The sequence below is a fragment of the Peromyscus californicus genome, unplaced genomic scaffold (assembly GCF_007827085.1).
Source record: "Peromyscus californicus insignis strain IS unplaced genomic scaffold, ASM782708v3 Scaffold_4__1_contigs__length_199733344, whole genome shotgun sequence".
Taxonomy (NCBI): Eukaryota; Metazoa; Chordata; class Mammalia; order Rodentia; family Cricetidae; genus Peromyscus; species Peromyscus californicus.
The window spans coordinates 87,326,780-87,353,018 of NW_026294562.1; the positions used below are offsets into that span (position 1 = coordinate 87,326,780).

Consider the following 26,239-nt stretch of genomic DNA (forward strand, 5'->3'; position numbering starts at 1 on the left):
TGGTGGAGTATAGGGTTTGAGCTGGCTGTACTTTGTCCTCTCCATTACTCACTATTCAGGTCGGGGACACTATGGGGCTAGAAACTAGGTGTTCTCAGATATTTCTGTATTGAGTAAGTGAGTGAATGAAATAATGAATATGCTGAGTTCACCGTCATTGTTGGGGACAGATGAGGCAGCATCTTTCAGATGGTGTCACCTAATGAGTCTTTCTTGATTAGACAGTGGCGACTGTTCTTCTGGAGCTTTCTGGAGCAGTTTCTGGATCTGGGACCAAGCTGTTAAGGGCTACATTCTGGCCTGGAGTCTAAATGCCATAGTCAGTGTTAGGGGAAGTGTGTGGTCTTCTCCAGGGCAGCACCTGGTCTCAGAGATGCTTTTCTGTCCCCAGAGCCCCGCCTGCTGTCTGGGATCACTTTTGGTGTCTGTCATCAGAGCAGCATTCACTACTACCTCTTCTTGAGTTCTTGAGGGTTGATGCTGGTGGCACTTTTCTGGGTGTTCCTCGGTGGGGAAGAGTCTGGTGGTCTGGGTTTAGCTGTGCTGTAGCCTAGGCAGGAAGGTGTAAGGGCAAGTTCCCATCAGCCACTGGGAGATATGATGGATATATACGATATTTATTTATTCGATAAGAAGGAAACTTACTAACCAATTTTTGCCATCTTCCTTTGGTTCTTACTCTCATGCCAGATTCTTCTAAACATATCTTGCTGAAGGAAGGTCCTTTCTAGTTGCCAGTGTTGGTACAGGGTAGAGTATCTGTTCCGGCAGGTGCGTCCAGCCCGAGGTCCAAGGCATATGGCCAAGCACAGCTATGAAGTTGGCCCAACACAGGCTTGTAAACTTATTTAAAACATGATTAGATTATTTTCAAAGACTCCATTGTGAACTTTGTAGGTGACAGCCTATGTTGCAATGTCAGAGGGCGGGGCTCACTGAGCAGTCGAGCTCGTGTGTCTGTGCGCTCCAGTTTATTTCTTAAGCATGCATACCAGGGCTTACTTCTTTGTTTTCCATATTCTGGCTGAGCTTTGGATATATAAAGAAGTGAGTGTGAGAAAACCAAGTGTGCGTGTGATGACAGATGGGCTCCCAGGTCAGCCCTGGGAACAGAGGGTGTGGTGGCAACCACAGTGACCACAGTGAACTGATAGGTGGGTCTATTTCCCAGACTTGCAAAAGTATATGCATGTCCAAGGTGGATTGGATTTTTTAAAAAATGTGTATCTGAAAGCTTTGACTTTTAAAATTCCACTGGATTTTTAACCTCATTGGAATTCAAATAAAACTTGTCTTGGGCACATATTAGTTCACAGTCATCAGTTTGCAATGCCTGCTATGTGTCTGGGTAGGTTGACATATGGGATGGGTTCCAGGGTTGTCTGTGCATAGGGGTGCTGAGGGCCCTGGGAGCTGTATGTGGAGGCAGGTGCTATGGCCATCCTTGTTGTGGACATGGAGGAGTCCGTGCTATGTAAAGTAGGAAGCAACTTGGAGAACATGTACAGTATCTTGTGTATCGTGTGTACCACAACACATGTGGAGGTCAGAGGACAAAACAAGGGACTTGGTTCTCTCCTTCCACCGTGTGGGTTCTAGGCAGTTAAACTCAGGTTTTCAGGCTTGGCAGCAAGTGCCTTTACCCAGTGAGCCATCTTGTTGACCCTTAAAATTTTTAGAAATATTTCTAACCACCCCGTGTGTGTGTCAGAGGACAGCTGTGTCAGTTATCTTCTTTCATGCGGGTTCTAGGGATTGGACTCAGGTCATCAGGCTCAGTAGTGACAGTCTTTACCTGTTGAGCTATCCCACGGCCACCTACAATTGTAAAGGACTAACTAATCCATAAATGCAAACAACAATGATGACACAGGGGTCTGTCTATCTGGCACAAGTATTTGCCACCAGGATTCAACACTGGGTTGGAGGCAGGAAGAGAAAAAGAAGCTGTGCTTTGCCTCATAACCATTCTGGAATATGCAGCTCTTGAGAAAGTTTTGAAAAGCAAATAGGAATTGGGAAGTATACCACTCTAGTCTAAGCCTTCAGGAGTCAGAGGGGCTGGAGGTGACCACGAAGGGCCACGTGGAAGAAAAGAGACCTTGAAGGTTGCACAGAATTTATCAGGGAAGATAACAGTGGGAGACACACTCAGTGTGGGAACAACACAGTGATTGGATGGTGGACAGTTAATCTAGCAGAACTTGGGGGTATGGAGTGGTGAGATACAAAAGCAGGGTTAAAGGGAGTGGTAGTAGAAGAAACCTGGGTTCCGGCACAACTGGTCTGACAGCAAGGACAGTAGGGCCAGGGATTTTGGAGGCAGGGCCATTGCAGAGTTGCGGACAGTCTTTGTGGCCCTTTTGGCTCTCACATACCTGTCACTGATCTCTGTTAGGGTGTTGCTGGTGATGGAGGGTTAAGTCTGGTACCTGATGACTAAGCCCAGGGCACTTCCTGTTCCTCCACTGACTCCTTGGCATCAGGCCCACTGGGGCCAGAGGTGGCCTTTGCCTGAAGAGTAAGCAGGAAGACTAAGCCCCCACTTTGTACTAATTTGAACTTGAAATTTGGTCCTGTGGGTGTAGAAAGACTCTGGGCTGCTGTCTGCTTTGATTTCTTCTTCATTTCTTGTGAAATGGAAATAGTACTACCTTCAAAGGTTGTTGTCCTTACAGCATGATTTCTAAATGTAGTCATACTTTGTGCTTACATTGGACACCTGCTGCAACCTGGGTGCATGGCACAAATGACCACATCTATCTGACCTGTTGGGTGTCAGTGCCTGTACCAAGTGGCAGATTATGTAGTAATCATTGTCTATCCCCCAAAGAATACAGTGCTAAGCACACGGTAGGACCAAAAAGTATTAACTATATGGGGTTTGTGCTTGTAAGCCTAATTCAGGTTTATTTGTTTTGTTTTGTTTTTTCAAGACAAGATTTCTCTGTGTAGTCCTGGTTGTCCTGGAACTCACTATGTAGACCAGCCTGGCCTCTGCCTCCTGAGTGCTGGGATTAAAGGTGTGTACCGCCCTCCCCCCCCCCAGCTAGTTCAGTCTTTATAACAGTTAATTTGTGATTAATTACAGTCTCTTTTGTAGTTAAAACTATTTTTTTAGGAAAGACAATTGTGAGAATGGCTCCTGGTCACACATTCTTTTTTTTTTTTTTTAAATATTTTTCTTTATTTTTGAGTATTTCATACATGTATACAATGAAATATGATCATATCTACTTCCTATTTCTGTCTTCCAATTCCCCTTTTATTCCCTCCATTATGTACCCTCCCAACTTAATGTCTTTGTTGTTGTTTGTTTCGATGACCCACTTAGTCTCATTAGTACTGCATGTCTATGGATGGGTCTGGGCTGTCCACTGGAGCCCCCTCAAAGAGAATGTTCTTCCACCAGCAGCCAGCAGTAGATCCTTGTGTAACCTGATGATGTGACCACTCCATGTTAAGGGGAAAGTTGTATTGTAGATATAAGAGAGAGAACAGACAGAGGCATCTAGAAGAGTCCAGAGCAGAGAGAGAAAGAAGTAGACTGGACATGGCCAGGGCTGTCTGTGAGAGAGGGGAGGACAGCAGGGGATAGAGAATAGAGAAAACACAGACAAGCAGGAGGAGAGAGAGAGAGAGAGAGAGAGAGAGAGAGAGAGAGAGAGAGAGAGAGAGAGAGAGCGCTCAAAAGCACACATAGCGGAATAGCAGGGTTATAAGGAGAATGCGTAGCTGGTGGGAGGGAAGCCAGTTAACTGGAACAGGTGAGATCTAGGTACTTGTGATACAGAGGGAGCCTGGAGGCCATTGTGCGGTGTTTTGGTATGCTGATAGGCACCATAGGTAGCCATTTGTCCCTTCTGCCAGTAGGAAGGGAAATGACTCCTTTGGCAGATTGGAACTGGCTTCACAAGTTCCTGAGGAATGCTGGCTCTTATCTAACCTCCAGAAATCCTCCTGTAGTCCAGGCTGAACCCATCTCTGGATATCTGGACTGCTTTTTGGAGTTTGGGGAACTGGAGTTTCCTTTGGACCTGACACTCCTTCAGCTGGTCACTCACTCTCATTTTGCTGTGGCAGACTCACATTGTGTTACAATTTGGAAGGCTTCTAAGACAATTTTTTTTTTTAAAAAGGCAACAACTCAGGTTTCACTACCAAAGTGTTGAAAATAGTAACAGATACAAAGTTTAGAAAAATTGCCCAACTGCCATCCTAAATAGACTGAGAACAAAAGTCCCCTTTATTTTTTTTTCTCAGTATATGTATCTTGAGCTCCTAGTGTGTGCCAGCACTGTGGTAAACTCTAGAATGCAGCTGTGTAACAGCCTGCAACTCCCTCTCCCCTTCAACCTCGAGGAGCTGTGTCACCCACCTTGTGATGGGCAGACCCATGTAGGCGACAGTGAAAAAGCCACTGTTGGTCTGTGACCTCAGTATCTTAGTTTCCCTTTCTGTCTCCTTCTACCTCTTCTGGCAGTGAAAGCTTCCTGGTTAAAATTTGTCCTGAAAGAGCCTTAGCCATTCCCAGGCAGTTTTGAAAGAATCCTGGAGTTTTACCTCGAGGTAGGTGGATATGGTAGCGGTGTTTCTCCACTGGGAATAGGCTTGGTTTCAGGGCTGATTTTAACCCAGAGCAGGATGGAAGAAACTAACTGGATGATTCTTTCTGACATCAGGGCTAGACGTTAGGCTGTGTCCAGATGCTAGAGGGAGCCAACCTCACAGGCTCCAAGAACACCACCACATTGGGACCTATAGCCTATAGTGCTTGCCTGGATGTGGACAGCCAGTCCTCCTCATTCCCTTGGGCCACAGAGGGTGGTGACTCAGAGCTGGAGCTGTATTCCTGCCTGGTGCCTGATTTTGCTTGGGGTGTGGAGAGGAAGGAGAATGAATGAGCAGGAAGAGCGTGGCTGCTGGATTGTAACACCTGGGAGCAGTTGTGGAGAACTGAAATTGAGAAAGAGAGAGCAGGCAGATGGGAGCCTTCCTCTCTGTCTGCCCTGAGCTGAGTGCAGATTTCATCAGACTACCACCAGGAAAGACACAGTTCTGAACATGGGGCTCAAAGCGAGTGTGGGCCTGTCTGCAAGCAGTGAGCAGGTGAGTCTTGGATGGGTCTGTAAGGAGTCAGTGTGTAATATATTTTGGTTCCTGAAGTTTCAGATGGCCAGGAGTGCCATTACTCAGCAAGAATGCCATTTAATTAGGAAAAGGTAGGACAAAAGTGTCCTGAACTCTTATCTCCCTCATATTCTTACAAACAGTATTCTGTTGGCAGATGATGTTTTAAGTTACCTATAGTGTTGTTGAATGGTTGGACTGGATGGTAGGAGTTTGAGAAGATCCTCAGTCACCTAAAGCGTTCTTACTCCCTGGGAGAGTCTTGTAGCACCTGGCCCTGTGTTCTCAAGTGGCTGCGGAGGCACCGGTTTAGGGAAGAAAGCACTGAATGGAATTATAAATGGGCATTCTGAGGTTGAAAATGTCTCCTCTGTAATTTCAGTACTCCTGTAGGCTCTGCGTCCCTGGCTGAGCCCAGCCTGTGGGGGAAGTGGATTTTCTTGGTCTGTACTTTCTGCACCATGGAGACAGACCCTCTGAGGGACAAGGGTGTGGTTGAGGGACTGTGCCTGCTGATCTGAAACTGCTTTGCCTGGCAGGCGAGTTCTTTAAATAGATGTTAACAGGGACCTGGGGTTTTTGTGTACCTTAACTCAAAGGGAGGAAAGTATGTGCTTTAGTCTCTGTCTTTGCAGGCTTGTCCTACTGGAGTTGTAAAGCAGAGCAAGGCAGGACACCCAAGAGCAGTTCTAGAGCTAACACAGGAAAAGCCCAGCAGGCCCCACATGCGGAAATGTTGCCTGGGTCCTGGTATTACAACCTCCTCAGAAGCTTGAAGAGTTGGAATATCTTCTCCATTTACAGATAAGCCCAGCACTCACCCACTCCTTCAAGGCCATGCATGCATGGGGCAGAGCTGAGGTTTGAACTCCAGGCTGTGTCCAATCTGATCTGCCTGGGTGGCCTCTGCGATGGGGAGCCCAGGATGAGGAAATCAGAGCCCTGAGAGGTTGAGGAGTCACTGCTAACAAGGCTGATACTGGCTTCTATTACCTTGTTTCTCTGAAAACTTCCTTCAAAAAGGGGAAGGGCTGTCTGCATGTGATTTCCTCATTCTAGTAGAAGTTTACCTTTAATCTTTTCATTCATGATCACAGGAAGCCAAAATTACAACTCCCTATTCAGCAGGTGGAATTCTAGGTATGCAACCCCTTGTGGGATCTGGGATGCGGGCAGGCTTCCTTCGGTCAGGTTACTTGCTTGGAAGAGGTATTTTACAAATGGAGTGGCCACTGAGTGGATCTGTAAAACCTATAGCCTGTGTGAGAGAGAGCTTTCTAGATCATGCTGGAAGTCATCAGTTTGCTCTATCCAGGGGATGAGAAGGACAGAGCTACCTCTTTCCAAGATGGGCAGTCGTGCTGTGACCCTCTCAGACTCCACTCCTTCTGTGCATTTTGGTACAGGAAAGGCAGTACCTGAGCATCCCTCAGGTGGTGGCCCCAGGGTTTGGCTGGACTCAAGTTGCTGCCTAGTTTGGGGTGAGTGTAAGCCAGATGTGGGTAGTGCGGGTAGTGCAGGTGCTTGTAGCCCGGCACTGCTATATTTCTGGCTCCCCAGGGATAGTGGGTACTTCCAGCACTAGCATAGGATCCTTTGTCAGGGCCTGGGAGCCCTGGCCCACTCACCCGTCTCTGGGGCTTTGTGATGGGTTGATAGGCTTTGCACAATCTCTTGCTGAAGGTGACGGGTGCTCATTCTCAAGGTAACAGTTTGGGTGCCTCCCACATGAGCATCCCTGTTGCCATGCTCTAGGTAAAACACAAGAAATATAGGAGCCAGCCCCCAAGAAACTGAGGATTGGCAGGTGGTGAAGACTGGAGGTTAAGTACTAGTTGTAGGGGGCAGGGAACAATGCAAGAGCCTTTATAGCTATCCCTGAACTATGAGCTTAACCCCACCTTCTGTCTAGTTCATACCCCCACCCCCACCCCGTGTGTTCTTAATCACTCAGCAGTTTTCTGATCAGCATTTGGTTCATTACTTTCTGCATTGAGGGTATTAACCTTCTCTTGTGGACCTGAAGAGGCTTCTGGCGTGCCAGTAGAAGGCAGCTACATTTGATGGCCAGTGATTGTTAGGTTCTTGTCTCCGTGGCCTGAGTTCTGGTTTCTGCAGGCTTAGGCAGCTCATTGGACGGCTAACTTGAAGATCAGAACCTCCTTAGTTTTTTTTCATTCATTGAGTCAGAAGGGACTTCTGAGCACCTCCCGGGTGCCAGACACCTCTCCAAACTGATATAGTAGTAAAGAGACAGGCCAGACTGCATGCTAGTCAAAGAAACCCCCAGTAATCGCACGTGCACGTAAGTGAGAAACATTACAGCTGTTATAACTAAAATAGGCTGATGTGGTGTGAGGTGACAGTGGGAAGGACTGAGGTGGTGATAGCCCTGCCCAGGTCTAAAGGACAAGGTGCCAGCTCCATGGACACAGGCAAGGAACGTGCAGCCTGAGAGGACAGAGGCTACCAAGTAGGAAAGACCTGGGTGTTCAGGAAATGAGGTGGGCAGGGACAGAGTAGTATATGAAGAGGTTGCTGCTAGGTAGGGCTCATGTCATCTGAGGTTTTGTTTGTTATGAGATAGATTCTAGTGTAGCCCAGGGTAGCCTGGAACTCACTTTGTAGTCAAGGATGACCTTGAGCTTCTGCGCCTCCTGCTTCTCCTAGTGTGTGCTGCAATGCCAGTTTATGTGACACTGGAGATGGAACCCAGGGCTTTGTGTGTGCTGGGCAAGCACTGCCACCTGAGCTCAAACCCTAGCCCCTCTTCTAGGGTTTTCTAAGCCAAGGCAAGGAGCTTATTTTCACTCTGGATGGTGTCATGCTTCCAGTATTTAATGGAGGGGGTTGTCATGATCTCACCTATCTTAAAAGACCCATGAGAACTTCCAGGGAAGTCACAGAAGCTGAGATAAAAGCAAAGGATGTGCTTAGGAGATAAAAGCTAAGCCTGGTGATTACAAGGCTGTAATCTCAGTTGCTTTAGAAGCTGAGGCAGGAGGATTGCAACTGCAAAGTCTGCCCAGACCACAAAGTGAGTTCAAGGCCAATTTAGTGAGACCCTGGCTCAAAGTAAAAAGTAAAAAGGTGCCTGGAGATCTAGTTTTGTGATAGAGCACTTGCCTCACATTCCCAGGGCCCTAGGTTCAGTCCCTAGTATGGGAGTGGGGAGGGTGGGGTGGTATGTGGGCCAGAGGCAAGCGGGTGGAGATGGTGGAGCGCTGAGGGTGAACGCAGAGCATCTTTGAGAAGAACCCGGGAGAGCTCACATGCGTATCACAAGAGGAAGTTAAGGTATAGAAGGAACAGAGAATGTCTCCAGTGTTTGAGGACATTGGTACTGGACAAGTTTGGTTTGGGGCAAATCAGCTTATTCTCCTTTTGTTAAAACTTAGATGTCTGTTTGTTGTTGCCATAGTCAAGGCTCAGTCGGGTTAAACAAATATTGAATGCCATCTATGTGCTTAAGTGTGTATGCCCCTTTTTTAACCCCTCTTTAAATTTCTTAGGAACCTTTTCAAATCGCATTTGTAATGACGGAGCCGAGGCTTAGAGAGGTGAGGAAGCTTGCTTTAGTTGAGCCCAGCCCTGGCTCCAAAGCTCTGGGCTGACTGGTTGCTCAGGGCACATGTTGAAAGAGACAGGTTAGTATTGAGTGGATAGCTTCCCCTTGGGGACAGGATGGGACCATCGGCTGGCTGGACCATCCAGGCCTGATTCCCAGGCTACAGGAAGAAGGGCTGGCAGGGGAGTGCCGTGTGGTGAGAGCTGCTGTCAATGTTGAAATCTTCAAAAATCTGCAAACCTGAAAGACCACTCTCATAAGATTGTCAGCCTCTTAAGAAGTGCCACATTAAGGTAACACTTCCTGTTAAGTGAACAAATTAGTAAAAGTGCTAAATAAAATAAAACAAAAGGAGCTTAGGAAATGTTGGCAAGTTGAAGATACTGTTTGTTCTTTTGATACAGTCTCATCTAGCCCAGACTGGCCTGGAACTTATGATATGTGACTGAGGATCTCTTTGAGCTGCTGACCTTGTCTCCACCTCCTCGGTGCTGGGATGCTGGGTGTGGGCCACCGTAGCCTGTTCATGGCACTGGGGATTAAATCTACAGCCTTGTGCGTGCTCGGCAAGCACTGTCACCCGAGAGGCATCCCTAGCCCTTGAAGATGGTTTCTCCTCTTGATTACACCTCTCTGTTGAGGAGCCCAGATGAGAGCTGATGTAGTTAAGGCAAATTCTTCTCATTTGTGGAGTTTCACTTTTCAGTTTTGAGCATTTTCTGGGGCACTGTTAGGTGATCCACAATCCTTAGTTCTGCTGAAACACAAAGAGCACAAAGATAAAATGTGCCTTAAGAAGGCTGGAGGCGATGCTGAAGGTGGCCTTAGCCTGAGGGCGACTGCTTTCTCCTGTGTTCTGGGAAGCACGGGAAGGTTGGAAGCTTGGGGACAGGAGACTGACAGGTACTGCTCAGTATGCTTGATGAGACCCTCTTCTGACTTTGGCCGGATACTTTCCTGCGTTTTAGGTTGTTTCTTCTTTTTATAGCTAAGACCAGATAAGAGCTGGGGCTGACAGCACATCTGTCACACTCCACATACCAGTGCTACAACCCTCAGAAAGCCACACTCAGCAGTGTGCTCTGACCTCCTGTCAAGTGTCTTTCACAGCTTTCCCAGAGCTCCCTGCATTAAAAAAAAAAAAATAAGAAATCAATTTGCTAGATAAATAGCTGGAACTTTTATGTTTAACTAATCAAAGTCACTCCCCCCCCCCCCTCCGTTTTGGTTTTAATTTTTCAAGTCAGGGATTCTCTTGTAGTCCTGGCTGCCCTAGAACTTGCTCCTGCAGACCAGGCTGGCCTCCAGCTTAGGGATCCTCCTGTCTCTGCCTCCCGAGTGCTGGGATTAAAGGCTTTGCCACCACACCAGTCTATGCTCATTTTATAGGAATGAAAAATTCACCTTCCCAAAACTTTGCAAGAAGCTGTCAGGCCCTTGCATTCTGACCAGCCCCGTGTGTTGTGGTGCAGGTGGGCAGCTCCCTCTTCTCCATGGTCCTCTGTATTCTGTTATCAAGGCTCTTGTGTTTTCTGTCAGCCCTCTGGGGCAGCTGTGGTCCTTCCCAGCCCAGGGCTTTTGTGAAGGTGTGCTTGTTTACCTGGGTGCTTGCTCTTCCTGCTGCCTTCCCTCCATGCTTCTTGGTACTTTCCAGGTCACACTGGCTGCTGGGCCTTTCTGAGAGGCTGCTTCTGGGGAAAAGAGTGGGATTTGAAAAAGAAGACTGGATTGTGTTTTAAATCACTTGGCAGATTAATTTCAGTAGCCTGAAGAGAAGCAGAAACTCCTGTGTGAGGAGAGTTTCTATCCCATTGAACCCAGCCGCCTGGCTCCCAGCCTGGCCATGTCTGCCATACTGAGGAGTGAGGTGGGAAGTCAGGTTTCAGGACAGGTCTTTCAGGGATGTGTCGGTACAGGCCTGCAAAATGCTTCTTAAGTCAGGGTGATGGGACATGCGACTCTTTGTGGGTTTTAGGATCAGGAAACAGACTGGAGTTTCAGGGCCAAAGAGGGACAATGAATGCAGCATGACTGGACTTGCAGTCTCCAAGCTTCTGTACCAGGCAGCCTTCGTTGGGCAGTGGTGGCCTGGAGCTATAAGGGTGGACAGTAGCTGACTGTGTCTGCAGACAAGTTGTTTACTTCTTGTGGGCTTGCTTTTCTCCCTAATGGCCTGGTAACAACAGGTACTTACCCTACCGGTATTAAGGCTAAATGGTGTAGCCTAGGGACCTTACTCATGTCTTTTTGTTCAAAGAGTGCTGAGCTGGAAATTTTGCCAGGAGCAAGCTAGGTACATCCAGTCAAAAGTGACATTCAGGACCCCAGGGTTCAGGCTGCATTCATCCCTGTGGGTCCGTCTCCTCTCCTAATGGTTATGTCCTCTTTTTTTGTTTTTTAAAATTCTGATAATATCTCATAATCTGGAGCCTTATTTCTCTTATTTCTATCATGGAAATAACATGATCTGTGTCTCTGACCTCCATGGTTACCTGAGAGTGTTGGATGATGAGTGTGAGCAGCTGGAAACTGGTAAGGCTAATGCTGAGGATGGCAGTGTTGGCATCGAGGGCAGCATGCGTATTAGGGGAGGGAGTTTGGAGGGCTGCTCTAGGTGTGACCAGGCAACAATTATTTTTCGTCCACTGAACTCATCTTCCTTCTAATGTTAGAGCACTTGCACTTTTGAATTAAGCGCCAGCACCTTATAGCTCTGGATTCATGAGCCTGGGACTCTGGGTTTATTGTGATGACATGAGTTGGGGATAGGGAGCAGAGCGGTTGCCCTTGGGGTTGACATTGTGTGCAGAAAAGGTGACCACTGGCTGCTAGATCTGTTCCAGGCACATAAAAGATTTGCCCTGTGCTCCGGTCTACCAGAGGGTCCATCAGATGACCTTATGATAGGAGCAGAGGCTGCTTGGGAGATACTGATTGCCATGCAAGTATCATTCAGAACTTTGGCCTGGGCACAAGGGAGATGAAGGAGTAGATGGAGGTGGCACTGTGTTTCTGATGCCTTGCCTGCAGGGCTTTCTCACCATAATCAGGAAGCCACTAGGCTCTGATCATGTAGAAGGCATGGGAGTCACAAACAACCTAGATTCAGGCCCTGTCTCAACATTCTTCCCTGAAGTTGGCTTGTGCACACCCCTCACCTTCTCAGCCTAGTTTTCTCTATTACAGAATGTGGAGCTGGTGTGCTGATAGCTGAATGTGTGAGCAAATGTTTTGTAGACTGTAACGTGCTTCTGGATTCTAGAGGTGATGGCGCTGCTGCTTGATTGTTCTATTGAGCAGGACATTTTCCCACAAGATTGCAAATGGGACCGACCCAGAGTTTACATTCTCAAGCTTCCTAGAGGTGACTCTAAAAAAGCTAGGTGCAAATAAGGCCCAACCCTTGAATGTGATGCAAGGCTGTCTGAAACAGGTGTTGCAGGGGGCTGCTCCCATCCCAACTGGAAAGCTGCCTTTTTGGGAAGCCCAGGCTGCTGCCTGCCAGATGAGGTCATAGGATCCTGTGGGCTGGTTCAAGAATAGGAATGGGAATTGAGAGGCCAGCTGTGCTGGGATGACTGAAGACTTGTTAGGGGTGGTTCTCTGCGGCTGGGTCAGTTAGCAAGCAGCCTGGTCTGATGGCTTGTTAGGACCTGGGCCGCTCTAGCTACCGGTGCTAAGGTTACATCATTGAGCACCAGGACAGAGTAAAGAAAGTCTTGGGCTTTTAGTGATTGTCTTCCTAACCTGTGTGTTGTGCTGATGTTGATATGCTAATCTCCAGAGAGGCTCAGTGCTCAATTAGGGGGTGAAGCTAACATCTTAACATCACTAAACTGAGATGACCTATTGGCTGTGACAGCAAAAAGTCTCTTCACTGCCTGTGTTAAAAGCTTTTAAAAAGGGCCCCATACCCTTGGATTTAGTAATTTTACTTCAGAGGCTTTAACTCAAGGAAATAATTTGAACTGGGGCGAGAGGGCATCTATGCTCAAAGTTGCTGGTTATAATGGGAGGGGACCCCTAAAATATCCAGCATTAGAAGAGTATCGGAATCTAAACAGAAGTACCACGGAGTCGGGGAGTAGGGATGCTTTTGTTGCCCTGGGCCCCTGCATCCACAGCAACACCTCACACACAGGCAGTGTATTTTGAAGTTGTATGAAAAGGATTATGTCCATATGTTAGACTTACTCAGTAATTCAGATGAAGGAAGGTATCTGCATCAAAGTGTTTCTCCTGTGGGAGTTAGATGTAGTAAAAACAAACCACGATGGAAACCTTTACTTTGTACGTTGACTTGAAGATCTTTTAAAAAAGAAAGTTAATATCAAATATAAAAACTGAAAGAGCAACATTTTTTTGTTTTTTGTTTTAAAAGATTTATTTAATCACATTAGTGTTCTGTCTGCATGTGCGCCTTTATGCCAGAAGAAGGCATCAGATCCCACCATAGATGGTTGTGAGCCACTGTGTGGTTGCTGGGAATTGAACTCAGAATCTCTAAAAGAGCAGCCATTGCTCTTAACTGCTGAGCTATCTCTCCAACCTGCAACATATTTTTATATGTAGAAAGTCTCTGCCAACATGGGCTCAGCAGTTAAGGGCACTTGCCACTACTCCTGATGACCTGAGTTCAATCTCTAGGACCCATCCACAAGGTAGGAGAGAACTGACTCCCGAAAGTTGCACTCTGACCTGCACTTGTGTGCCCTGGCACACACATGTGCTCTCACCCACCCACCTATAAACAAACAAATGTAGTAACAAAAATTCTTTTAAAAAAATACCATTTTTTTAAAATAGAAGGCAAAAAATAAATCCCAAACTACCTTGGAAAGAGATTTCCACACATAATGATGCCACAGGTGCTTTTTGTTAGTTTGTTTCTAGATTTTATAAAAATCTGAAAGCAAGTATGATTTTGTGCTTGGGAAATTCTTTTTAAATCCATCATACTCTCTTTTGAAAAAGGAAATTTGTTTATTTGCTTATTTGTGAAACAACCCAGCAGCCTCCAGAGCCAGCTCGGCATCTTTTGAAGCTCCGGGCAGTCTTTGTCAACACACAAAACACCTACACACCACCGAGTCTGTCAGCTTGGCTGGGAAGCAGCCCCTCCTGACTTCAAAAGGGTGGTAGAAGGCCTGGGTGTTGGAACCGGGCAGGTCGTGTTGCAGAGACATGCCCATACATTTATTATCCCTTCAGTGAACTGAAGACATTTGGTGCAGCGAGGAGAATTTTAAGAAGATAGGATTTGCTGGGTGGGTGGTGAATTCTTGGGATTCTTTCCCTGGCATCAGTGTGGGGAAGCTGTTGAGAGTGTCGCCTCTTTGCCTTCTTTCTTGTATCAGCTTGTGCTATCTTAAAGATACTTTTTCTCCTTAGTGTTTTAGTGTATTGGAACTTTGTGTCTTTAAGATATTGTACTTTCCTGGGCGTGGTAACACATAACTGTAATCCCACTATGTGCAAGGCAGAGTTAGAATTGTCCAAAGTTTGAGGTCAGCCTAGTCTACACAAAAATTCTAGGGCAGCCAAAGATATGTGGCTATACCCTGTTTCAAAAAAACAAAACTTAGGAGTCAGAGGCTGGGGATCTATATGAGTTTGAGGCCAGCCTGGGCTACATGTGTAGTGAGTTCCAGGCCAGCCATGTTCCTCCTTCCCTGAGGAATGTTTGATGACCTGGGTCCCTCCCTAGGCACACTGATCTCTTGGTGTCCTTGTTGTCCCCTCATTCACATGACTTCTCATCTCTCTGTCTCCCTAGCCACAACCAGCAGACCACAACCTTCAGGCATCCTGTGACTGGGCACTTTTCTCCAGAAAACAGTGAATTCATTCTTCAGGAGGAGGAGTAAGTATCTCTTTATGTTTTTACTTAGGCAGAGTTTGAGGACTTGGAGACATGAACTCAAAGCACAACTTCCTGGGCTGTTCCTGCTGTTCTGGTTTGTTTGCTGGCTTTGTGGTCAAGTAGAGGGCGTTGGAGTGGATTGGTTCATTCAAAGTGAGAGGAGTTTTATTTCCCCATCTTCGCATGTCTGGTGAGAGGATGTGGGTATGGAGAGATGCTGCGGGATGTGCTGTGGTGGTAATCATAGCCTCTTAAAAATCCCTTCTTCTGAGACATCACCTTGCACACTAGCTGTGCTCTGAATGGACTTCTCATCCGGTGGGAAGGTGTTAGAGGTGAGATTGGGTACCAAGGCTACCTTCAGGAATAACCAGGTTTTTGTCCATGAACAAGTATTTGGGTAGAGATAGTGGATAATAACAGAAAAGTTTACTAAGGAAGAAAAGCTTTTCCCAGTGTGGAAACAGGCCAGAGCTGGAAACAGATCAAAGGCTCCATGGCAGATGCTGTGCAGAGGATTGGGCTAGTATATTTTAGTATGGTGGGCTTTGAGTCAATGGATAGCTCACTTTTTTTTTTTTTTTTTGGCATGTCAACCTTGATGGAGAGGATTTCCAGTCTTTCTTTCATATGCTAATTTTGACTAATTTCCATCCTACTCTCTTGCTACAATTGTATGTAAACCCAACCTCTAAAGGCATCAAGTAGGATTACAAAGTTGGGGTCTACAGGAGAGGAAGCAGATCTTTGCCCAGCTCAGTGGTCTTCAGGGAGAAAACTCTAGTCTGTACTCCTTGTGCTAACTGAGCAGGCTACATCGCTGTTGTGTGGAGATTCTAGCTGGAGTTGACCTGTAGTAACGTTAGGCTTGCTTCAAAGACGCCAAGCCTCCTCTGCTGTCTTTCTGTAGGAACCCTTCTCCAGCACTGTGTTACAGGGCCTCATCGCTCATGACCGATCATCTGGCTGCCCTTCTGAAGCCTCTTTCTGATGCTCACTGAATGTCTTTAATATCAGTGGGTGTCTGGCCCTTTGTGGCTGTCCTACTTTTATTTCTGTTGCTGTGATAAAGTATTCTGACAGAAAAGCAACCTAGTGGGGGAAGGGGTTTATTTCAGTTTTTAATTCCAGGTTACAGTCTGTCGTTATGGGGAAATCAAGTCAAGCAGCTAGTCATAGCACATACATTCAAGAGCAGAGATAAAATAATGTGTGCATGATTGTTTGCTTGCTTGCTTGCTTATGCTCAGCTTGATTTTTCCACCCTTAATATGATTCAGGACCTCCTGCCTAGAGGATGGTGCTGCCCACAGTGGTTATAGTAGTTAACTTAATAAAGACAGTCCCCAATAGACACACCCGCAGGCTAACCCAACGTAGACAACTCCACATGTAGACTCTCCTGGCAGGCGAGGCAGGCAAGTAGTGTCAAGTTGACCATTAAAGCTAACCGTCACAGTAGCTAACAGGTCTACCTACACACAAGGGACTTGGAAGGTCCAGGAATGTGATTTCCATATCTGATCTTCAAGCACAGGCACATGCTTTCTTCTCCTCAGTGCGGGTGCCTCTACAGCTTTGGGGAAGAGAGAAGCATTCCTGAGCAGTGACGGCAGCTGACGGCAGCTGACTGTACACCAATCCCCAGACTCTGCTAAGCATTTCATGTGGAGGTGGGGCCTGGGTTAAGAGAGAGTGCACTTGCTTTGGAAGTTCAGAAACCCACTATTGTGCTGAGCAACCAGCTGCAAGGCATGTGAGCTACCTTGGGGGTCCTCACCCAGGGGACCCTTACTTGGCCTGCCCTTCCCTGTGCCCAGTGAGTTTCATCTGTCCTCCCATTCCCACTTGTGTATTTGGAAAGAAAACACTGGCTGGAATTGCCGGTAATGTTGTGAGTGGTGTTTGAAGACAGCTCTAAGAGAGATCTGAGCTTGCTGAAGGTAGGCGGTCTCTTACTGAACTTCGGCCCCTTTGCAGAAGAGGCTTTATTTAACCGGTTTCAGGGCAAAACTCTGCTGAAGCTGGTGAGGATTGTGGGCTTAGGTGGGAATCTCCTGCTGCTAGGCAATTCTGTCTCCTGCTCTTCCTGCAGCTACATGTTGGTAAAAGCTGGCAGCCAGAGATAAGAGCGAGTGAACATGGGGAGAAGGCACTCCCCCTTCAGGAGGCCAGCCTGCACCCATCCTCGGGGTTCTGGGCTGTCAGAGTCTCATATGTTGCCATTCAGTTGCTGGTAGAACCAGCACCTTGTCTCCAGACATTGATAGTCTTGGGCTAGCTTTGCCTGTTGCATTTGGTTGCCATGGCAGCAGAAAAGATGAGGAGAAATGCGAACACCTGGCAAGCAGATGCAGAAACTTGACTGGTTTTCCTCTCCGGATTTTCAGACAGCATTTGTGACAGTCACAGAGGTAAGGGGAGAGACATGGGAATGGGGCCCTTAGTTCGCTCAGGGCCTAGTGGCAGTTTTTGGTGTGGATGTTTTGAAGGGCATTGTCAGTTGGGAATGCAGTTATTGCCCATGTCTGCGGCTCTTCTCTGCTGGTCAAATATGCAGTCGTGGTGGCTTTGCTGTGTGGAAGGGAGGCTGTTGCTCAAATACAGAAGTCTCGTTTCTTCCCGTGACTTCTCTAGTCCCTTTCTTTCCCCTCTCCACACCCTGGGAATTGCTCTGATTGCCATTTAACAAATGCTATAGTCGGATGAGAAGGATGGCTGCTTGGTAGATCAGGCAGGAGCAGCAGGCAGGTTGGAAGGGGGTAGATTAGAATGGGAGCATCTCAGAGGTCCATGTCTGCCTCTCATCCTGCACAGACAGTCTGGAGAGGGGAAGAGACTAGCCCACGGCAGTCCAGCTTGGGGACTCTGATGCCAAGTTCAGGACAATGCTCTGATTGAGGGATGAGGGCACAACTGTCAGAGCTGTCTTCATGCCAGGTGAGGGGGTGCTGTTTGGGCTCTTTTCCAGCCTGTGTTTAAGGAATTGAGGGGGACGGGGAAAGCGCATAGTGAGCTGTAGTGGAATGAGGCTGCAGTTGCTGCATGAAATCCCATGTCAGACAGCCTCCCTCAGGGTGATGGGAGTTGACAGTAAGCGTTGGCAGTGTCTCTTCATCTGGGAAGTGCAGTATGAAGGTGTGTCTGCCTGCTTGGGGCAACAACTCATTTTCTCTCCCTCCCTGCCCTCCTCCTTTCCTTCCCTGCCCCCCACCCCATCATCTTCATTGTAGATTGTGCTCCTCAAATGTGTGCTTGTGTTTGCAAGTGTACCCACTCTTCATGCAGTCCCCCATTCACAGCCATCACTCAACTGAGTTCCCTTGTCTTTGGAATCCTTGAGAACAGAGTCTGAAGTTGGGGTTCCATTTATCTAGAAATTCATGGGATAACATGAAATGAGGTGTTTTTGGTTTTGTTTTGTTTTGTTTCAGTGCTGGGGATCAAATTGAGGATCTTGTCCACATTAGACAAGTACACAACCACCCAGCCATATCCCCAGGCCAATGGAGTTCTGTTTCCCCCTAACTGGCTGATGTCCAGCCATTGCCTTGACCACTAGAAGGGAAGCCTGCCATAGTTTCTATACTTTGACTAAAAAAAGTCGCAGGTGATGCGTTGCTAAGAAACCATTGTGGTCTGAGCTAATCATTTGGCATCTTGAGCTTTCTGGAGAGAAATGGCTTGGTAGTAAAAATAAACTGTAGATGGGATTTAGGTTCCGGGTCTCCAGTGGTGACACAGGAATTGTGTCGATCTTACAGTACCTCCTGGTTCTAAGAAGGTCGTCTCAATGCACAAGCTGCCTTGTGAAGAGAGGTGATTTTCACCCCATTTAAAATGGAAACTGAGGCCCAGAGAGCTGACTTGTGGAAGAGTCAAAACACGTCAGAGCTCAGCTGAAATCTAGTCATCTCTGCTCTTGCGCTTTCTGCCACCCCAGGTCCCCTGGTTTGGGGGTTGGCCTCAGGGCTGTTATAGCCAAGGTCTGTGTCTCACTGACCTTGAAGGGACTTGGCACTTGGGATCTCTTTATGGCAGACCCCATCCAGTTCATTGCTTTTAACTTAATTTTAATTTTGTTTTGTTTGGTTTTGTTTTCAGGACAGGGTTTCTCTGTGTAGTCCTGGCTGTCCAGGAAATCACTTTGTAGACCAAGTTGGCCTTGAACTCACAGACATCTGCCTGCCTCTGCCTCCTGAGTGCTGGGATTAAAGGTGTGCGCCACCACCACGCAGCTTGATTTTCATTTTTACAGTACTAGGGATTGAACCCAGGTTTTCATGTGTGTTGGGCAAGCACTCCACCACCGAGCTACATCAAGTCCCCTTTAACTGTTTAAGATGGACTTTCACTAAGTTGCCCAGGCTTGCCAGGAACTCACCCCACAGCTTTGAATTTTCAGTTCCCCTGCCTCAGACTCCCGAGTAAGCCCAGGTTTTAGAACATAGCTGATGTTTTCAGCAAGTCATTAATTTCTCTGGGGCTGAATGTTCATATCTTCAAAGCACGAGTGATAAAACCGACTGCATAGCCGAGAGAATTCGGGGAAAGCTCCTGGCACGTAGCTGTTCATGACGCACTTGCCTTGTTCCCCTGCTTGCTGTACTTAGTGTACCTGTCCCTCGGGCTTGGTTGACCTGTCTGTAGTGACTTGTAGGAGGACGGGGTCCTGCTGTGATGATATGCCAGTGCTCAGAGCAAATGGCTTCCATGTTTATGAGGGTTCTTGCTCTGCCTGTCAGGGTATGTGCACTTTGTCTGGAGGCAGAGAAGGTCACTTCTTCAGGGTAGAATCCAGCCCTTTCCCAATGGGGCTTCTCCTGGCTGATTCTGTCTACTCTTCATTTCTTTTGTTTGCTTCTGACAGGAGGCAGCTGAGCTCAAAGTTTAGCTCACTGTTTTGAACTTCAGCCCACACCCCTGCAGCAAAATAATCTGTATTCATGTAGCTTAAGTGAGGGAAAGGGAGGTCTTTGTTTCAACCATCCCACTGTACTGGGAATCCAGACAGCACAGAAACCCAACAAGCAGGCTTAGAGTGAATAAGTCTTATTTAAGGACAGTAAGAGTCTGAGCATGCAGGTTCTGTGGTCTCCTTTGTAGGATGCCGTGTGCCTGAGGGCATGCTGATGGGGAACTGTATGTCTTCTGGGGACATTTCTTGGGTGAAACTTACTAGTGGAGTATATCCAGGCTGAGGACTTGAGGACAGATCAGTATGTCTGCCTAGCCATACTCTTCAGTGGGGAGCATGCCTGTCCAGTGAGCCTAGCTGAAGCAGATGGACTAGAACTCCTCTGTTGAATGATGCCTTGTTCACTCATTCTGGGTTTTCTGGCTTATCTATTCAGGAGGCTTCATAAATACATCATGGGTGCTCCTATGCTTAAATCAATGGGGTTAAACCACTCTAGAAGCTTTCATGAGTGCCAATTTTTCATCCAACTGAGAAAATTGTTTTGATACTTTCTCATGTCTGTTTTTGATATGAAATGGGTTACTAACTGTGATTCTAGTAAATAACTTGTGGTCATTTCCATAGTCATCGTTCAGTATGACCCATGGTGAGGGGATCTAGCAAACATCCTCTGAAGGCCAGCCTTGTCTTGGATGTGTGTGTCTTATTCTTTCAGAGAGCTGGGTCAGGCTGCATATAACACTGAAGGCTGTTGATTGAATGGGGATCTTTCCTGCAGTGTTAGTAGTCAACATAGTCACCTCTCTATGGCAAGTTTGGGGTTTTCCTTTCCTCCCCTGCCTCTCACTGTTTCTTAGAGGTCAGCGTTGTGTCTATAACCAGTCTTTCTCCAAACAAGATCTCTCTATAGCTGGCTCCTTCAGCAGGAGCTCTGTCCTCTTCTCACCAAACCTGTGACCAAATTTTGTCTTTCTCCTCGTGCTATTGGCTGAGAGAACTCCCAGCCAGCTAGCACCCATAGCCAGGGGTAAAGGTAAGATGGCCAGACTAAGGCTACGAAATGGCAAAGCGCTGTAACACAAATCTTAAAAGGTTTTATTAATAAAAAAAAAAAAAAAAACCTGGAGCCAGGTACTGGGGTCAATGCTGGAAGATCAGAGAAGCAGAACAAGCCACAGCTTCCTCACCTTGCAATTCCTCAGCTGATCCTGTTTCCTCAGACTGGAAGCCTCTGTGTCCTTATCCAAATGGATCTCAACTGAACTGCTTCTCGAAAGCCTGAAAGTTTAACCAACCCTAGTTCCTGGTCCTCACGCCTTTTATACCTTTCTGCTTCCTGCCATCACTTCCTGAGATTAAAGGCCTGAGTCACCATGCCTGACTATTTCCAGTGTGGCTTTGAACTCACAGAGATCCAGACAGATCTCTGCCTCTGGAATGCTAGGATTAAAGGCTGTGTGCCACCATTTTCTGGCCTCTATATCTAGTGGCTGTTCTGTTCTCTGACCCCAGTTAAGTTTATTAGGGTGCACAATATTTTGGGGAACACATTATCACCACAAAGTGCTCACTCATTCTAGGTTTCCTGGGTCAGCCACAAATCCATATAGTCTTTTTCTTTGTCCTGTAGAGAGGGCATGAGGGAGCTGTCAATAAAGCGTGTCATGTTTATTTAAGATGATTTGGATAATTTAAAAGTGATGGGGCACTCAGGAGGCAGAGTCATGTGGGTCTCTGTGAGTTTGAGGACAGCCAGGGCAATTACACAGAGAAACCCTGTCTCCACCCTTCCCCTCCAAAAAAAGTGATGGGGAAAATGTTTATATTAAAGTGTATGAATGTGTGTACATGTTTTTTGTTTTTTGTTTTTGTTTTTGTTTTCTGAGACAAGGTTTCGCTATGTGGCTCTATGTGTCCTGGAACTCACCTTGTAGACCCTGCTGGCTTTGAATTCACAGAGATCCACCTGCCTCTGCCTCCTGGGATTAAAGGTGTGTGTCACTGTATCTTGCATGTTAAAATAGTTTAAAACATTGGGTATAAATAAGATCATGAATACATCACAGATACAGAGAAAAAAAACAAGCAAACAAACAAAACAATGCCCCCAAAATCAAAGCAATCATATCAGAAAGGACAGGCATAAATAAATGTTAAAATATTTTTGCTCTGGGTAGCAGGACTATGGGAGATCCCCCTTCTCCCTTTACCATTCAGCTTTTTTTTTTTTTTTTGTATTTTCTTTAATATCCTATAATGTTTCTATCAGTATCTCAAAGGAAAATCAATTGAACTTAAGTCACAGATAAACCTTTTGTGAGACCGGCACTTAAATCTTGAATTTGTGTGTGTGTGTGTGTGTGTGTGTGTGTGTGTGTGTGTGTGTCTGTGTGTGTGTCTGTGTGTGTGTCTGTGTGTGTGTCTGTGTCTGTGTCTGTGTAGGTCAGAGGACAGCTAGTAGGAATTGGTTCTCTCTTTTGCCATGTATGTCCCAGGTATTGAACTCAGGTCCTCAGACTTGGAAACAAGCACCTTTATCCTGTCTCACCTACCTGTTGGGTCTTAGATTTCAGTGGAGAGGTATAACCACCCTAACAGGCAACCCAAGAGTTTTCCTTCCTTGTCCCTCTCTCTGGGAAGCTGGGCAGGAGCAGGTCCTGGGAAGATAGTTGGTTGTCCTGCTTAGAGGCATGATAGGACAAGATAGCCTCACAGAGCCTCTTCCCACCCCCAAACTGTGATTTTGCTACCCTAGCCTCTGCCAAGGGAGAGGCCAAGCCTGGTGACATTCCCCATCTGAGCAGGGAGCAGTAACAACATTTTGGCTGGGATGGAAGCTGTGGGCAGGGCTTCTGGATGAGCCTGGCTGATATGGAGTCAGCCAGCTTGCCTGGTGGGTAGTGCGTCTGCCACTGCTGAGCGTCTCATGGGGCTGACCCACTGGGAAGCTGATGCCTGCTACAGAGGAGGCATAGCAGCCACACACTTCTGCAGAGAAGTCCCTCCTGGGGCAGTCTTGGTGTGGTGACCCAGAGCACTACAAGGATCCATGTCCTTTGAGCGGTGATAGTACCTGAAGGGAGCATGGTATCTCTAGGTGAAGACTAGAATTTTTCATCACACCCTGTAAAAGTAAGTGATGTGAGACATTTTGAGCACTTTTCTATTCAGCTTCGTCTGGCCTGAATCTTCTAACTCCATCTTTTCAGGGTCCTAGCTAAGTCCTCTGAAGTAATTTTTTTCAACTCCTGAAGCAGGAAGCTTCAAAATATTTTATGTAGTCTGCATGCTAATCACCTGCCTGGATCCTGCTGCCTATTGGAGCAGCAGACAAAATGCAGCCAAGGAACGCCATGATTTCTGCTTCCTGCTCAGGGACAGCCTATAGACTGTGGAGCCGGCAGGGTCTTGACATCATGCATCATGCTGTTCAAGGATAGGTATTGAGCTTGGGTGGAGTCATTGACACTTTTGTGTAGGAAAGACTGGTACAGATATGGGCTTCTCGGAAGGCAGGTGAGAAGGATGTTCTTCCACATCTCTTTAGAGTAGTACGCCAAGCTCTGGCCCTCCCAGAGCCTCTCGGCAGGAAGTCCATGTAGCTGGGATGCTGATGGGGAAGCACTAGGGTTCCTTACAGTGGTCTCACATATACTTCATGACTCCCTGCTATCCAGTCACAGTATCGGGGGTTAATATCTCCAGTGGCTCTATTTTGGGGCAAATGGAGTGTTCCCAGAATAGGACTCTTTGTTGAGTAGTCTATTTTGGGAGGCAAGCCCCACTGGCGTTTATGTAAGCATTCTCTGTGTATATCTGGGGGTGTGGATGTGTGCGCAAGTGATTTCTTGTTACTAATTATAAACAGCTTCTTTTGGGAGTCGGGGAAGTGGAGGTGTATGTGTGTAGGGTATGATGACTCTCTCCTTCTGTTAAGAGTATTGTGTGCCTTGAGCAGTTGCCAGGGACACCCTAGTAGGAGAATGAGTGTGGGCACCTTAGGACCACAGACAGTGAATGCGGTGCGCACCCTTTTCTGGAATGTCTGGCTGTGCTGGTGTGTCCATCTGCTATCTTTTGGTTCCCTGAAGCACAGGGACAGGTGGATTTTGTGGCCTCTGTCTACAATCTGGGAGCAGACAGCCTCCAAAAAATGGGACCTGAGTTCTGAGGCCAAGCAACCAGCTCCAGCTTGGGACAGGTCATAGACTGGACTTCCCACTCCGCAGCTGGGCACATACTCACTGGATTCCCTGCACCTCCCTGCAGACTACACCCACACATGTCGAAGCAAGAGAGAAACCAAAGACCGTCTAGCATGGTCAGTGAGACATCCACGGCTGGGACCACATCCACCCTGGAGGCCAAGCCTGGACCCAAGGTGAGCCCCTGGTCACTGGGTTCTTCCTGTCCCTTCTATATTTTTCCAAGCCCTTTTGTAACCAGAAGTCCATTTGATTATCACAGCTTTGTGGGGTATACCCATAAGAAATGCTCCCCCAAAATTACAGGTCAGGAAATGAAGCCCAAGAGAGGTTGTGGCCCTTGTTCAAGGAAACAGGTGGTTGCTGATAGACCAAGACTGGTGTCTAGCTCCTTGAGTGCATTCTTCACTGTCCTGGCATGTACTCAGAAAGCAACACCTCAGTTCACATGGGCATGATGTTAGATCCTGGCAAGTTTCAGCAACAGACAGGCTTGAGGAAGGGAAATGCCCAGAAATTTTTGTTCAAAATGTAGGATCTCTCACTTAGACAGGTAAACCAGATTGATGAACCAAGTATTGGGTACTGACAAAGTCAGGGACTGAAAAGTGGCTTCATTCCAGAATGCCAAGGCAGCAGGTCTTAACGTTAATGGGGAAATTCCTTAACTTCTCTCTGTGTGAACCATTTGAGAAGTTTGCTGTATCCAGGGCTTGCTGTTTGACTTCGAGGGACGTTGTGACCAAGGGCCCGCAGTGAGAGAAGGTGCTGTCACTTAAAGGATGCCAGAGACCACCAACAGCCCTCCAACAGCCCTCCTAACGCACAAGCATGTGTGTGCCCCTCTAAGTCCCTGCTGCTAGAACCGAGATCTGCTTTTCCTAGATCATCAAGTCCAGCAGTAAAGTGCACAGCTTTGGGAAGAGAGACCAGGCCATTCGGAGGAACCTCAATGTCCCAGTGGTGGTGAGGGGCTGGCTGCACAAGCAGGTGAGGAGGCTGAGGTGGGAGTGAGGTGGAAGAATGGATCTTGCTTGCTTCTTCCTTCAGCCCGGGGAGGCTGTGAATAGCTAGAGAAACTTCTTGTTCCCGAATTTGTTTGGGGCAGGTGGGCTCTGCCCACTGTGCCCAATGACCTGTTCATTGTTTATGAGTGAGCTGTTTGCTCAAGGGTTGCAGCTTCTCTTCCCAAAACCACTTCACCACTTTGGCCCCTGGTGCTCTTGGTGACCTGGGGTTGGTCAATGGGGTGTGGGGTGATGGAGATGAAGGAGAGAAGACTGTGTTTTAGAGCCCAGGCCACAGTGGGAGTGGATGAGTCGGCCTGTCTTCCTAGTGCTAGTGCCTTTGTTACCGTTTGGCTACAAATGGTATCTTTTCCTCGCCTGGGATGTATGGCTAGCTCCCTAGTGTGTGGAAATCCAAATCTGCCAAGTTCACCACTTGCTCCTTGCTCCACCCTCTCTCCAGCCACTTTTCCTGGATGTTAGTAATAAGGAGCCATCACTTACCTCTCAGGTGTGCGGGGAAGAGACCTCAGCACCATCACCTACTCCTTCTGTTCCCACGTCTGTTTAGCCCGTCTCTTGAGGCTATCCTTCATCTTCATTACCCCGATACCACCCTCATTGCTTTGTCTCTGGTCTTCCAGCCAGCTCCGAGCTCCTAAGTCCAGAACTATGTCTCCTTGGCCCCTTCCTTTTCTCCTTGCCATTTCTTCATTCATTTGCTCCCCATGTCTGTGCCATGTTTTGTGGGGCTCACACAGCATGTGTGAAGAGACAAATAGGTTCCCTGAGGAACTCATCGCATGCAGAGGGAAACAAAGAAGCCATCTTTCACGTCACACTGTCATCCATCCCAGTCTGTCACCTACCACCATCTACAAAAGCCAGTCAAACTCCAGGAGGAATGAAGCCCACTTGAGGAGAGCATTTGTGAGGAGGGCTTTGCATTTTACACTGTATAGGAGGGCTTCCAGAGGCCCCTTCCTGTGGAAGAGAAGTCCCAGATCCCATCCTCTGCCTCTGGTCACATGTCTCCTTTCATAGCTCTGGTCTTTTTACTTGCATGTCTCTCTCTATCTGAGTAATTCTCCAATCTGGCTTGCCCTGTTAAATAAGGACACTGGTTGGAAATGTGGCAGGAGAGGGAAAGGACTGTGAATAATTCTTCCCACCTCCCACCCTTTTGCTGTTCTGCTTCCATGATGGGTCTGTTCAGAGCACTGCAGACTCCTAGCAGAAGGAAGAGCTGTGTTCGCACAGCCCAGGAAGCTTCCCCCAGAAAGTGGCATTTGAACCATATATGGAGGATAGCTAAAGGCCTACCAGTAAAAGGGAAGCAAATGCTATCTAGACTGTAGAAATCATTTGCCAGTTTGCACGTTATAGAACTGACCATCAGATGACAACATCAAGTTAATTTGGTTTTGGTACTTTAGTATGTGTTAGGGCATGGGAATGCATGGCAAATAAGCCTCATGTCATATTTAGGGTTGGAAACTGTTCTTCTGTTTTATTTCAAGCCTATCAAAAACTTCTGAGTAGGAA

General features: G+C 47.3%; 1 protein-coding gene across 11 annotated transcripts in view; it reads left to right on the forward strand.

Annotated features, from left to right (window-relative positions):
- Positions 1-26,239, forward strand: part of Plekha7 (pleckstrin homology domain containing A7) — a 191,176-nt gene that overhangs the window by 106,017 nt on the left and 58,920 nt on the right. For 9 of the 11 annotated variants that reach the window (XR_008223199.1, XM_052763114.1, XM_052763116.1 and 6 more), the window contains 3 exons: positions 14,475-14,561; positions 23,752-23,863; positions 24,573-24,677. Coding sequence is in view for 10 of the 11 variants with exons in the window: in XM_052763114.1 (XP_052619074.1) it covers positions 14,475-14,561; positions 23,752-23,863; positions 24,573-24,677 (304 nt within the window). In the remaining variant the exon portion in view is untranslated. Of the gene's footprint in view, positions 1-14,474; positions 14,562-16,394; positions 16,505-16,771; positions 16,976-23,751; positions 23,864-24,572; positions 24,678-26,239 lie in introns of those variants that run through there. The other 2 variants (XM_052763123.1, XM_052763122.1) reach the window with 2 other exon arrangements.